Source organism: Pogona vitticeps, chromosome 5 (assembly GCF_051106095.1).
Source record: "Pogona vitticeps strain Pit_001003342236 chromosome 5, PviZW2.1, whole genome shotgun sequence".
Taxonomy (NCBI): Eukaryota; Metazoa; Chordata; class Lepidosauria; order Squamata; family Agamidae; genus Pogona; species Pogona vitticeps.
In genome coordinates, this window is record NC_135787.1 from 116,275,750 (window position 1) to 116,291,036 (window position 15,287).

The 15,287-nt window shown below is 41.5% G+C and overlaps 1 protein-coding gene across 3 annotated transcripts in view; it reads right to left on the minus strand.

The window, feature by feature from the left end:
- ORC5 (origin recognition complex subunit 5) overlaps nucleotides 1-15,287 on the minus strand; it is a 132,843-nt gene that overhangs the window by 98,624 nt on the left and 18,932 nt on the right. For all 3 annotated transcript variants that reach the window (XM_020813005.3, XM_073000690.2, XM_020813003.3), the window contains 3 exons: nucleotides 7,899-8,010; nucleotides 2,886-3,016; nucleotides 680-728 (listed from right to left, as the gene is read on the minus strand). In XM_020813005.3, coding sequence (XP_020668664.2) covers nucleotides 680-728; nucleotides 2,886-3,016; nucleotides 7,899-8,010 — 292 coding nt within the window. The remainder of the gene's footprint in view (nucleotides 1-679; nucleotides 729-2,885; nucleotides 3,017-7,898; nucleotides 8,011-15,287) is intronic.

Below are 15,287 nucleotides of genomic sequence, written 5' to 3' on the forward strand. Positions count from 1 at the left end.
GCAGCCAGGTAACTGACTTGACAGCGTGTGTTAGGATTCTATACACTCTCACTTCCACTTCTGGAGCTACCTATTGGGCAGTGATTACTGGCAAAGCATATGACTTATCTTAACCATGGGACAGCTAACTGGACAGTGTGGTGCCTGTTTGTGATCAACATGAAAAGAAAAGCAGGACGAAAGCCCAAATCACTTACTGCAAACCTCATTAACTACAGCCGTGAACTATGCTTTGGGAGAATTAACCACACTGATCTCCAAATCTAAAAGATTTTGGGGGGGGGGGGGCAGAAATGCGTCTGAGAGAAAGGTAACAGCTTTTGCAGGAGCACGTGACTGAAATATTGAAAACTACTCTTCTCTGCATTTTGCCACTACCACCTACAGTACAATGATATTTAGCCTGAAAAAGCAGCATAGCAAAGCTCCTACATCACCTCAAGAAGCACTTTATACAGGACTTGAATAATGTTCTAATGTTCTATTTAGAGACAGAAAAGAATTTACTAATCTAAAGGACGCTTCTGGTTGCCTAGCCATAGTTCAACCCAACAGGGAATGTTACTTCTGCAACAAGCTACACCAATGAACTGTTTAGTTACTCAGACAATAATAGGCATTCTGTGTTCTACAGAAGAATGGGATTCACTGCTTGTTCATACAGATGTAAAACACTTACCCTCTCCTTGGACAACAGGCTCACAATATTTAGAAAAATTGAGTGCAGCCTACAAGAGGAAAAAAATGTAAGGGGCATGTTCAGTATTACCCAATGTTTGATATCTTCATTACCCTAGCAACCGGAGGAATAAAGCTATCTCTTCCCTAGAAGAGTTATATCACAGTTCTCCAACCCTGAAGAACAGTCTATTCACAGTTACAGGCAGCAGAAACAAAAGTGAACAAATGGATAGATGAATAGGCAGGTGGATGCAAACATATAGGAACACTAAAAGCAATCCAGTCTTGCATGAAGAAACAAGAGAATATCCTGGGAGTCCTCTCTCTCTCTCTCTGTGTGTGTGTGTGTGTGTGTGTGTGTGTGTGTGTGTGTGTGTGTGTGTGTGCGTGCGTGCGTGCGTGCGTGCGTGCGCGCGCGCGCGCGCGCGCGCGCGCGCGCGCATGAGAGAGAGAGAGAGAGAGAGAGAATAGTTTCTGGTTCCCTCTAATGGCCAGTTCTGTTAACACCCCTTGGAAAAATGGATTTCTGGGTTTTTAATTTAATATTTTCAGGCAGAAGATAAATGAAATCACAGTACTGTACTGATTCCACAGATACAGGACTACTATTGTACCTTTATATTACCAGATTGGCCCTATTTTGTCTTTGAGGAGCAGCCCAAAATATATGATTTTTATTTTTATACTACACCAGAGATATGGTCACACTTTTACAGAAAATTGTCACAGGACCTACATGCATACATGGAGAGAGAGAGAGAGAGAGAGAGAGAGAGAGAGAGAGAGAGAGAGAGAGAGCACATGTATCTAGTTCTCACACACATTCACAAACACATACAGAATCCTAAATGTGTTTTGTACTGAAAGAAATATCATGCTTCAAATGAGATGTTAGAGCATAATGCAAGATCCTCTGTTCTAGTATGAACTTTCAGATACCAGGCCACCAGTAACCCTTGGACTGAATTGGAGAAGAAACACAGTGGTTTTGGATGTCAGCTTACGGTGCAATGATTTGGGCTCAAAACTGAAAGCAGATCATATCAAACCAGGTCTTTCGACCTTGAGCAAATTCTTTTTGGACCATTCCCTGGGAATATATTAGGGAGAGTGGTTTCAGATACCATATAAATTTCACAGCCACAAAATCTATCTTCCACTGTACCAAATTCATCAGGGTGCAAAAGTCTTCAGTTCCTTCCAATATGCAAGGTTCTTCAGTCTCATAACTCCAAGTCAAAGGGTAAGACGCAGCTAGTATCCTGTTTAGTCAACAACTGAAGTATCTACAATAGGGATTTGCATCTCAAAGCTCACCCAAAAACATGCTGAGGCCTCTGTTGATTTGTCCCCTTTTGAGCTGGTAGCTATTTAACACTCCAACCTAACATCTCCAGATGGCTTTAGACAATGTTCATATATTTGATGGTGTAAAAGCACCTGTAAGCACAGCATTAATCAATGCATGTGATCCAAGGCCTGGCAAACCAGCTGCAAGTGCATGCTGATGGATAACGATAATGTGAATGACTCACACAACACAATGCTCTAAGATATGCTTCTTTCCCATTTCACCCTGCACATTGCCCAGGTCACTTCTCACCACTAGGAGTATCTCACTTCCCTGCTCACTTTATGACAGAGTTACAGGAGCTATAATCAATAAAAGTTGTAGATGCTTTAAATACATCAGTCTATATTCCCAATTATTATTTCCTCACTTGCTTCCCTACTTCAGACACAACTTTATACCCTTTCTCACCTGGTACATGTACAATGTTGCTGATCTTTCAATCAGTAGTTAATTACTGAAACTGGATTGCAAGTTCTACATTGATTCACCCCTCTGTGGATCAGGCAAATTTCAACAGATATTAAGCAGGGTTAAGAAGTGTTTGGAAACCAGCTTTTTATTGGATTACTAATAAAAAGGTTTTTGAAACCTACACTAGGGAAGATGGAGCACTGTTCTGCCAAAAAAAAAAAAAAAAAACCACCTGGAATGCCGCAAGATATACATAAGTACTCTGTCTTTGAGTCTTTACAGCTTTTGGTCACAACACTTGGTCAGATTAATCTACTATTGATTGCTAAAGACTACTATAATATTTATCATACGCCTCTACAGAACATTTAGTGAATTCCAAAACCAGCAATAAACTATGACCACCTGTATCATGAAAAAGACCTAAGTCATTCCTTACCAGATGGCGGAGCTCTTTCAGGTCCCTGCAGACAGGATAGAAGACGCCGAGTAATATATTTATAAAAGCAGCATAAAAATCAAAAGAATATTCTGGAGGATGGTCAAGGGACAAGATCTTTTGCAGATGTCCTGTTTAAATTTTAAAAAAGCAGTAGCTAATATTATTATTTTCCTTTTAAACTGGACAGTTACATCATTTTAGAAAATTAAAATCTAAACAATTATTCATATGTGAACAACTGTCTGTCCCCATGATCCTCCTTTAATTTCCTGTCTGTCCCCATGATTTGAGACCCTCATAATGAAGGAAGCCAGAGAAAATAAACAATAACCCGGTATGTCAAGTTTTCTTCCCTCCTTGTTAGTAGGAGTAACTGAGGACTGATTGCCTGCTCGGGACTGATTTGATTGCACAATAATGGAATTTGGTGGAGGATGTTTGATTAGGAACACTGTATCAGTGCCTTGAGTGCAGTAGTCTCCACCCGTCTTAATAAGGACGTTGATGGTTTGTCCCAAGATTCCTTAATAAGGTCCAACATGGCCGGGATGAATGCCAAACTTAATGGAGGAGACTTTTCTTGATAAATGTCATCAAAGACAAGGTCATGCTTGAGAGGAGATGGCTATTCAAAGTCCAGTTCCAATGATTTGGACATGCGAAGGATGAGCTGTGCATAAGAGGTAAAGTCCTCAGATGGAGATGGAGGATGAAAATCCGAAACATCAGAATGTGGGGTTGGCAGGTTTGATGTGGACTCCCTGGATGACTCAGAGGAGGGAACATGATCAGAAACTGTCGATGCTAAAGAGTCTTCCGAGATGGAAAGAGTTGGAGAGGGAGAGCATTGATGACGTCGAGAAACAGAAACAAGGAGGGGGGAGGTTGGTGCTGGAACCTGATGGTCGGAGTGGGATCCAGATAAACAGACTGGTGTGAGGTCGAAGCTGTGGGTACCATAGAAAAGCGCTGTTTAGATGGAACAGACTCATGTTGAGTAGACTTGTGTTGAGACTGGATAGGGTCACAACGTGGTACTTCAGCAATAGATAAATTGTGTTTGGAAGATCTCTTAGACCTTGGCACCATTGGAGTGAGCTCGCAACTGGCTCGGTGTCGACTCCGAACAGGAGGCGGCGACGGAGATGATTCGAAAGGGGCATAAGCATGCTGAATGCATTTGGGATGTTCATAATACTCAGAAACAAACCTTGGGGCATACTGGTTGAATTGTTATTGGTGGCGATCACCATATCGATCAATTTCATAAAGGGGCTCTCCATATTCAGGAAAGGCATGGCGTCGTGATGGGCGCGGGACAAAGATTACCTCCTGGCATTGCGGGGATGGAGAGATGTGACACCGCTTTGTTGTCCTCTTCCACAGAGGAGATTGTGATACCGATGCCTCCGAATTCAATAGATGGATCACAGTCGCCCGCCCGGTCGAAACAAGGCTAGTATGGGCCGAGACTGGGCTGGATATGATATCACTCTCAGACCAGCCATGACTTAGCAATAAGCTCAGTATGGAGACCAAAGCTTGAGCCCGAGTAGGAAGAACCGAGTCCCCTATTTCAGAAATGGAGCCTTGTATGTTTTATACATGGCATACCCCTGTAAGATTGGCAAAAATATCAGAGGGTAATAGCAATGTTTGTTGGAAGTCTAGAAAAAATCCAGGGACCTACAGTATTACCATATGTGGTGGACATGTGAAAAAGTCAAAATATACTGGATACGGGTGTAGGAAATGGCAAAAGAAACTGCTCAACAAAAATTAAATTTTAAACCTGAAATAGTATTACTGAATATCATGCCGGAAATTATTGATAAGAAAATAAAATATTGTCAAATGTATATATTTACAGCAGCTAGGCTACTCTGGACCCAAAAATGGAAAAATGAAGAAATCCCAATGATGGAGGAGCTGTTGCAGAACTAGATACACTCTCAGAAGCATTACGGGAACAACCAAAAGAGACTATGTAAACTGTAAAGCAAAGCTGGAAGCTGATATATGATTGGGCCCCAGAAAAAGACAGGAGCTTAGGGCAAAACTTAGTATTTTCTGAACTCAGTGCTCAACGGAATCCTCTTGGAGATACACGAGATCCAGACGACAATGGAATCTCTGTCCTAATTGGGGGGGGGGGGTTGTATTAGCTTGGTAGTTTTTATTTTTGTTGTTGTTTATTTTGTGTTTATCTATTTTGTACTTTTAAAAAATAAAATAAATTAAGGGGGGGGGGAGAAATGGAGCCTTGGTCTGGGATGTCCCTTGATGATTCCTCCAGGATGGGAGATGGGAGTGAGATGTGGACAACCAGCGGCTCATGAGGCTGATGAGATTTAGGAGCCCACTTTGTTTTCTTTTGCTTGACTCTGTCCTTATCCTCTTGCTTTTTAGCAGATTGAGTCTTCGCCGACACCGAAGAAGACTTCGACATCGAGGTTGAGGTCAATACTGATGATGATTTAGGCTTGGAAGCCTTGGTAGATGACCATGGCAAGGAAGTCGTAAGAGCCAACGGGATAGAAGACTCAGATCAAGACAGCGGAACTGAGGTAAGTTCCATTGTGGGGCTGGTTGGAAGACTGGAAGGTGCCAAAGATTTTTCCCACAAGTGGGACCTCAGTCATTGAAGCTGGAGTTTTAAGGCCGGTTTCGTTAATTTTTACACTCTGGACAAGTGTGAGTTTGGTGACTCTCGCCCAAGCAGAACAAGCAGTGATCGTGGCCATCCATAAAAGGAATTTTATTGGCACACGTCATTCAGTGCTTGAATGGGCCTGAGGAGGCCATTAAAAAGGGAGGGAAGGGAGGAGGGAAAGGGGAGGATAAGAGAAAGAAAAGATAACTCACAGGGAATGTCCATAACTAACGAACTTGATTAAATCCATAATCCAAGAATTGAAAACAGTTAGCAGTCCAAAGATCAAAATACCGTAGATAGAATCACAAATCACAAAGCTCTAAGTCATAAGAAGTCTGATCTCATCTGTGGCTAAAAGGAACTGAGGTATTACGGGTGGGCGGAGCATGCACGCCACGGGGCAACGTCCTACTAATAACATCTTTATAAGCTCTAGAATATTCCGAGGAGTCCTGCACAGGCGCAGTAAAATTCATTTGTGTGCAATAACAGAGGAAGAAAGTTATGAAGAAGAAAGTTAATCTTTCTGCTTTAAGAAATTAGGTCCTGGGAGTATTTAACTTTACATGTTAAAACCTACAAACACTGTCAGATTTAGAGTGAATAACACTGAAATATGAATTATCTTTGTTATGGCTTGGAAAATGAATTTCAAGTTAATAAACAATCATGAATTTTATTGTGAATATTGTGAATAGAAGAATGAGATGTTAACAAGGCTGACATTCTTTTCTTCTTTCTTATGGTGGACAATACTGGTGAAGTATTAATTCCAGATGCCCTGTAGTAACATTTACCTCTCCTATGATAGGTTTCCATTTTACTGCGTACAGCTATACAGTTGTGCATCTTGTTTTATGTTGTACACCATAGTATATTTCAATAATGTTGTTTATGGCATTAATGTTTTTAAATGCTATTTTAATCTTCGCTGATATTTCAGTTTAATAATCTTTGACAAGGCAGCAAAATGAGGCATTATTTATCATTGTAATTAGGGTCTAGTTAACACAGCACCAAGCAAGGCCTAAAGGTTTCTTTTTTCTTCTAAAATCCATTCTATCTGACCCCATGAGTATAAAAAGCAATATAAAAATACTTTTCGAATATAAAAGGCAATTTGACAGTACAGAGCCAGTAACTAGAACAATAAAAAACAAGTATTGAAAATTAAGTTCTTTTCCATACAGACACCTAGGGAACTCAGATAAAGCAGATTTCCAGGCTGGAAATTTTATCTTCCATACTTTTTAACTAAAATATTCAACTAATTTACACATTTAGACAGCAGCTCTCTTTTACTTTAATCACCTTGGCCCAGTAGCCCAGTTGTGGAAGGATCAAGAACTCTACTGCACCACTGACACAATGCATCAAGTGAAAAGGCAGGGAAAACCACTGGTCAAAATCCTGCTGCTTAGCATAGTAAATTGCACTAGAGTAGGCTGAATCAATGAGGATTTGGTGAGTCAACTCCTTCATAAGTTCCACTGATTCAAATGGGCTTATTCTTACTGTGATTTACTATATAGTACTAATGAAGGCTCATTAGAATCAATGGAATTTACAGAGGAGTGAACTCACCAAATCCTAATTGAGTCAATAGGACTACTGTGGTGGGATTTATTATGCTAAGCAACAGGATTTTGGCCATTGGGATCTATACACAAAACCTCCTTTCTAGTAAGACACCAGGATGCCATATGGCTCTGCTGATCCTTATGACATTTTTCCAAGTATGGGCAATTATATCCACAGGGACTAAATTGGGAAAATTCCCCTGGAAAATTAGCTACCAGATAACTGGTACTGGTACAATATCACACTTCTAATTTGGAACTGAAGTTGTATGTTCTAACATTTTACATTAAAACCCAAATATATTGACTGGGGTGTCTTCTGATACATCATGATTTCTTAGGAGTTTGAAAACTTTATACTGGTACATCAGAACATATCAACTTATAAATTATCATAGTTTAACAATGCAATTTGCTGTGCATAAATTCTTTTGTATACGAGTTCTTCCTGCAAGGTCTTCTTTTTCAAACTCATGAAACTGAATAGCACCATATTGTTGAAAAAGAAATCTATTTTTTCAAGCAGTTTAGTTCACTTCTTGTAGTGTAAATAAAGTTGTTGACCATTCATTTTTCAAAAAAAAAAGCAGAAACAGAGTTTAAGAACCATCTTTCACACCTATTCTATCAGCCAAATATATCTCTGGGAGTTCACAACAGTAAACTAGGCAGCTCAGATGTACCATCTCTGTTTACCGATACACCACTTAGAATCATGGGTAATAACAGACACTGATAGACCTAACAACAACACATGCACATACTGCATATTACCTATGCTGTAGTCCGGAAAATACAAGGGCAATGGTTCAAAGCATCCTGCACTTGGACGAAGCAGCTCCCACACAATTTCAGTAAGAAGAATCACAGTCACATTTCTCCCTGTCTGGGGAATGGGGTGTTGCAGAAAAAGGGAGAAAAGATGACCTTGTGGTTACATTTTCAGTCACAGAAAAGCTTGTTAGGTTTCCAAAAACCTGAAACGAATCTGATTCAGCATTTTATTACAAACTCTTTGCATAATCGTAAGACTACCGGCAGCCTAATCAAGCAGCTAATGCATCCACAGATTTTTAAATAATTAAAGATATTTTTATTTCTCTATTCTGACATTTATGCTATATAAAGATACATATCTTAATTGCGAGACAGTTTGCTTTAGTATGAAAAAACTAATGCTCTAATTAAATGAGTAAAATCTTGGGAGGATAAGTAGTTATTACAGCTTCTGTCTTAATGTGCCTTCCTTCCTCCTTTCTACTCTGGGCAGCTAACAGTAAATTAATAAAACAATTTCATAAAAACAATAGCCGTATAAGATAACAACAACATAATATAATACAAGATAGCAAAAATAAATTAATGACAGGAGGGAAGGCCTGCCTAAAGAGAGGTCTTGAGCTTGCTCTTAAAAACACCCAGCATGGGAGCTAGGCAAATTTCTGGAGGTAGATTGTTCCAGAGGTGAGGGGCCACTGCCGAGAAGGTCCGGTTTCTTGTTCTTTCTCCCCAGGCCTCCCTCGGCGTAAGGCCCCTCAACTTCCACTCCAAGCTAGAACAAGTGATATGGGTAGATCTAGGTGGGAGAAGGCATTCCACCAGATATTGAGGTCCCAAACCATTTAGGGCTTTATATGTCATTGTTAATACAGTGGTGGCCCACATAGCGACGATAATCTGTTCCGAAAAAATCGGCGCTATCCAGATTCGCCGCTATGTGGGGCAAAAAAGCCCATAGGAACACATTAAAACACGTTTAATGCCTTCCTATGGGCAAAAAAACTCACTGTTATCCGGAAATCCTCCATGCAGCCACCATTTTTGCTGCCTGGTAAGCGAGGAAAGGGCACGAAAACACTGCAGGCGGCCATTTTCTTTACCCGGTGGCCATTTTGGAACCACCGATCAGCTGTTAGAAAAAACATCGCTATGCGAAAATCGGTAAGGGAAAAGCTCACCAATCATCACAAACCGATGTTTTGCCATCTAAAATATCGTTATGCGATCGCTTTTGCGATCGCAAAAAACGCGTCACTATACGGATTCGTCGTTAAACAAATCGCTCGTTATGCAGGGCACCACTGTACTTTCAAATCAATGCGGAATCAAACAGGTAGCCAGAGTGGGGGAGATATGTTGACATTTTCTCATCCCAGTGAGAAGTCTGGCCGCCGTGTCCTGCACCATTTGTAATTTCCGCATCAATCTCAAAGGCAGCCCCACGTACAGCACATTACAGTAGCTTGACAATACTTCCAATACCCAATCATAGTTCTATTCCTTTTCCTCTTATGTGAAAAAGGTAGATTTCTCCTTGTTATCTCTAGTTTTGCAATAACCATAGCTTAGTGTTACATCTGTTTGGGGGCCAGTTAGAATTCTGGTGCCTTCTTGGATAATTGGTTACTAGAAACTATGGTGTAATACAGCCATAAATCTACATTATATTTTGGCAGTAAAGCACAGAAACCACTTCTGTAGCTTTCACTCACATGAAATAATAAATACACTAATAGAAAACCATGGAAAAGAGGGAGTGAATTTTGAATGCAAGAGGAAGCAGAAGAGAAGAAGCTGCTACACATTCCTGGTTTCCAAAATATGTTTTACAGATAAAGAATACTGTGTCTGAACTGAGTCACTTAGAAGTAAGCCACACTACACTCACCGAGTCTCTTCCCTTGAATATTTAGAATTGCTGCTATTTCTGTGCTTTAGTAACTACAGATACATTTTCCCCTCTGGAATTACAAACACCAATTGAACTCTGCTTTTCAAGCCTGAATTATGAGGTTTAGTGTCTGTCCCAATGTGAAGCTAAACAGAGTTTTTGCCACAACTAATGTGGCTCTTGATGATGCAGTTGACAACTATAGGATTCTAATCTTTTTCTGAAGCATGCTGTGGATAAAGTAATTCTTATGGGAATTCTTTATGATTCAAAGCCCTACGATAAGACCTAGCCAATAATTTGCTCCACTCACACATGTAAGCTACTTAGAACCAAGTCACCTATCACCAAGGATGATGGCAAGCAAGTCTTCAGACAACAGACGGGGGTTTCATCTCCCAAGGGGGAGACGAATACAAAGCCCACGATCACAGCTGGCCAGCCCAATTAAACCCTCCCCAGCCACAACCGGGAGTCTATTTACAGCATGGCACGCACTGCTGTCGTTCTTCTCTCTGTACCAATTGCAGAAGTAGCCTGGCTTGGGCTTCCATGCCTCCCTGAGCTGCTAACCAATCAGCAACTGTGTGAATACTCTGACACATGCGCAGAAGCAGCAGCTAGCTCCTGGAAGGGAAGCTGGATGATGGTAGTGGCAGGCAGAGAGGCAGGTGTCAATGGCAGCAGGTGGTGATAGGTAGCTAGGTAGGTAGGTAGGTGGGTGGTGGGCGCAGCAACAGCACACAAATGGGCAGACAGTGGCGGTGGCAGGTACGGATGAAACGTGACTCAGAAAAATGGTACAGAATCACGAGTCAAGTGAGTGTCTTTTTATAAGGACCTGAGTTGAGTGAGACTCAACCCTAGGAAGCACAGCTGACACATATCTCATGCCTCTCCCCTATAACATCTAACAAAATGATTCCCAACCTTGGGTCCTTAGATGTTCTTGGACTACAAGTCCCAGAAATTCTGGCCAGGACAGCTAATGGTGAAGGCTTCTGGGAGTTTTCATCCAAGAACATATGAGAATCTAAGGTTGGGAACCAGTGATCAAAGAGAACTTACTTTGTGTTGTGACATAATGATGACCAGATTTTCTACCCTAATTAGCAGCAAATGAAATGGAGGATCAGGGAGAAAACATAGAACATAATTAGAGCAAGACTTGGGGAAGTTCTATTACATATTGGGATGGGGAACTAGATAAACAGGTGCATTCACTAACAGCTATTGTGCATTTTAGGGTAACATTTAGTTCTTCATTCTTCTCGAATCCGTATTTAGTTGGTAAGCCAGAAGATACTAGAAATGTAAGACTGAGTTATATGTGCATAAACTTTCAAAGCTACATTTTAATGACTCTCAACAGCATGTAGGTAAAGTATACTGTGTTGGATATTGCACCAGAGATTCAGAAAGCTTGCCTGTTTGATCTTCAGTAGCTGTTCCATGTATGCAAATAATTACAGTACTTGATGCTAGGGTAATCAAAATATGTATGCAAGATGAATACGTACACTGAACTACAAAAATGTTTGGCTAGTTTCTAGCTATGCCTCAGAGCAGGGGTCACCAACGCCCGGTCTGCGGCCGGTGCTGGTCCATGGACTTCCTTGAACTGGGCCGCTGACACGGATCTCTGCCCCCCCGCACACATGCATGGTGGGCGTGTCATGTTTGCGGCTGGGCGTGTCACGCTCATGCTCCTCCATGAGCACGACATGCCCCTCCACAAGTTCAACACGCCCCTGTGCAAGTACCGAGGAGCCCCGCCCCCCTGTGCATGGAGCCCTCACCCCCCAACCGGTCCGCAGTCCCAAAACATTTGAGGACCGCTGCCTCAGAGCACACACTCACTCTCTTTCAATTCTGAACAAGGATTTATTGGCTGAAATCCTAACAAGGAACTACAAAGGTATAATGTCAAGTTATATCTACTGTGGTTGTAATCATGGAAAGGCAGAAATACTATCCATGAAGCAGTTCCACTGGCACACTGTGCAACTGGACGCAACAGGGACCACATTACCAATTGTGCAATTGACTCACACAGTTCTTGCTACCAGCGCTATATGCCTGGCAATGTTACACCTGCATAACTTTACATTACGCAGAGATAAACAGAATGCCAGCCACTATTTAGTATCTTAAGGAATACATGTTCACATGTTAAGAAAGCATTCTACTCTTTCACAGTACTAACCTCCAGCAAAAGTACAATTACAAAAAGCAAAATACATTCAGATTAACAGCCAGACATCACGTTAGCAAAGTATGAAGGCAATACCTTGTGAGAAAATCTATTTTGGAAGTCACCTGTTAATATTTCGATAAACACAGGCAAAAGATTTTTTTCTCCCACACCAGACAGTCAAAGTCTCAGAAAGCCAGGACTTCATAATTTGAGGTTGAAACAGAAGGTATATTCAGGCATGTCTATGTGAGGCTTTAAAATGACAACAAGCACATCTGCCCTGCTCCCTCCATCGCTTTTATCATGGAAACCTCACAATCTAAAAAAGTGAGACTACTCTATCTGGGTAGCCTGCCCATGTGAGCCACAATTCTGACTCGGGGGGGGGGGGGGGTAGGTGTTTCTAACTAATGTGAAGACTCTCTCTCCTCGGATGGTTGTCTTTCTGTGAATGATGTGATGACAGAAGGAGTGGGATTAGCCTGTTCCACTGTTGCATATACATGCCAAATACTTTATAGAACTGAATAGAACTCTTAAGTCATTGGGCTAACATGGGACATTATTGCTGACATCAAGGAGAGAAAGTCAAACAGGCTATGCAAGATTGGAGACTGCAAGTGCCAGATAGTATGGAGACCTCAAGATTGGCCAGGCCTGGTACAAATTCAGAGAGCTTGACTTTTGCCCCTTGCCTCATGGACAGAATAGTATCCGTAGCTACACTGGCAGCTTTAGCTAGAAATGTCAGGGAAGCGAAAATGGAGAGCATATCCTAAGTACAGCCCCTCTTAACCACCTATCCTTATGTTAGCTATCATCTCCTATCAAAATTTTTCTTTAAAAAAGCTCACCTCCTTTCTACTTAGGAGATTCTAGAGAAACATAATGGCTGGAATCCAGCAGTAAGTTCTAAAGCAGGTCCACTGAATTAATGCAGGTTTGGTGAGTCAATATGTATGTGGATAAAAAAAAAAGCATTGTGGTGGGGTATTTAGTATTTTATTACTTGGATGCCCAATGTGGTGTAATGGATGGAGTAATGGACTAAGACTCAGGAAACCTGGATTTGATTCCCCAGCTCTAACACAGAAACTCACCGGGTAGGGGTGCAACTATTAAAACTGCTCCTTAAAAACTTCACTTACCTTGAAAACCCTATTAGGGCCTCTATAAGTAACTTCTGATTTGACAGTACCTAGCAACAAATGTTACTACTTATAGTAGCTATATTGTATGCACCTTTTCTAGGTGTAATTTATTAATAAATGTTAGTCAATGAGTCAGAAAAGGGAAGAATGACATTTAGGAACCAGCGTGGTCTGGTAATTAGGGTGTCAGACTAAGACCGGGAAGTTCCAGGGCCAAATGGCCACTCAGCCATGAGGCTCACTGTAGCCCTAGGCCATGACTATTCTACAGATGGATAGAGAAGTTAAATATCCCATCTTGAGCTCATTAGAGTAAAGGCAGGACAGAAATGCAATAAAATAAGTAAATAAAACCACCTTGCCTACCAATATTTGAAACCTCTCACTGCAAGCCAGTGAAGAAATTCCTCACCACGTGAAGAAACTGCACTCACTTTCAAGTATTACTTTTCACAGCATATAATGGTGTCTCGTTGCATACACAATTCTCTGGATCTGGGTCAATTAGCTTTTTTCAGCATCTTTTAACTATTTTTATCATTCGGAATCACACAAAAACGATGACGGCAGAGACATCCTTCCCTGAGGCAGCATCAAGAGATTTGCAAAAAGCTGATCTTTAATAATTCTCCCTATAGGAGACGGAGGCGTCTTGTTTATTTTTCACAACACTCTTTGGCCTCTTTCTCCTGGCAAGATTATTAGAATCATGCAATATGCTTCTCTAATCCACTTGAATGCTGCTCAAGCCATCAATCCAAAGCAAAACACATTTTTTTCACTGCAGTTGAAGTCTCGCATTTTTACACCCCATTTCATCAGATTATTGCAAAGGACAGACATGAAAGTGCCAAAGCAAGTAAAAGCCATTCTCAACCCCAGCTTGCTACCAAGATTAATGCACAGTTGCAAAAACTGAACAGCCCATTTCACCAGATTTCTATGCACAAGGAAGTGCCCTAAAGGTAGTATCTCCCGTGGTCTAGGGCAGATCTGGGCAAAGTGTGGCCCGTGGGCCACATACGGCCCGTGAGCCACTCCTGTCTGTTCCCCCAGTCATCGCTCAAGTCCTAAAAAGGTTTAGGGAGTTAACTATGTCAGCACTGCAGGGCCTCACCCAATGGGGCCTATTACTACCCACAAATTGGGGGCCTATTACTACCCACAAATTGGGGGCCTATTACTACCCACCTAATGGGTTGGTTCGGCCCCCAAACACAATTCAGATTTTTCATGTGCCCCCCTAGAGAAATTAATTGCCCACCCCTGGTCTAGAGAAATATACTTAAACCTTCCTGCCCTAGAACAGAGAAACTAGCTTTAGGAAGTGATAAACATCCACTTCAGATAATATGTTCTATGGTAGAAATTACCAGAAATTATTATCTTAGTGTTGGTGTTTCTTCTTAAAAGATTGGGGGGGGGGATTATGTCTGTCACTTCAAGTACAGAGCACCAAAATAACCTCAAGTTTTAGGCAGACAGCCTCTCTTACCCGAGTCTGGACATAGGCTAATAAAGTACCATCTTTCCCACTTACTTCACTTACTTGCTAATTACAATTGATCTGACTTCTGGTGATCCTTTCTAGATATAGAGTACTCAGAAGTGCTTTACCTCTCCCTGCTTCAGGAGATATTCTAGGGCTATGTAGCACACAGGCTTACTCTTCTGGGATGCACAGTGGGAAATCATACTCCCAACCTTGGGCCGTGCAGTCAGAGAACTCACGGAGATCAGCCTTACATGGGTTTTGTGTTGATGTGTGCATCTTCTTGCCTCTCTTTTTTTTTTAAATTTCTTGCATCTGGTATAGTGAAACAACAGAATGTCACACAGAAAAAACCTGAAACATATTTTCTTGCAGCAGACACATGCACAGCGAGACAAACATCTCTCCTTTCTCTCCTCTGATCCATGCAGCTCCTTTTCCACTCACTGTGTGCATATGTGTGTACTCTCCATCCTTCTCAGCCCTCCCCCACAACTCAGCTTGGGCTGGAGAATACTGTTTTTAGGTCTCCCCCATACCTCTTTTGAAACTGGAGACAGGAGGAGGGAGGAGGCCAGGGCTGCTCTTTCACTGTCCATTGGGGCTGCAAGGAAATGTCTGTTTTAAGTTCTTTTTTTTCTGTGTAACATTC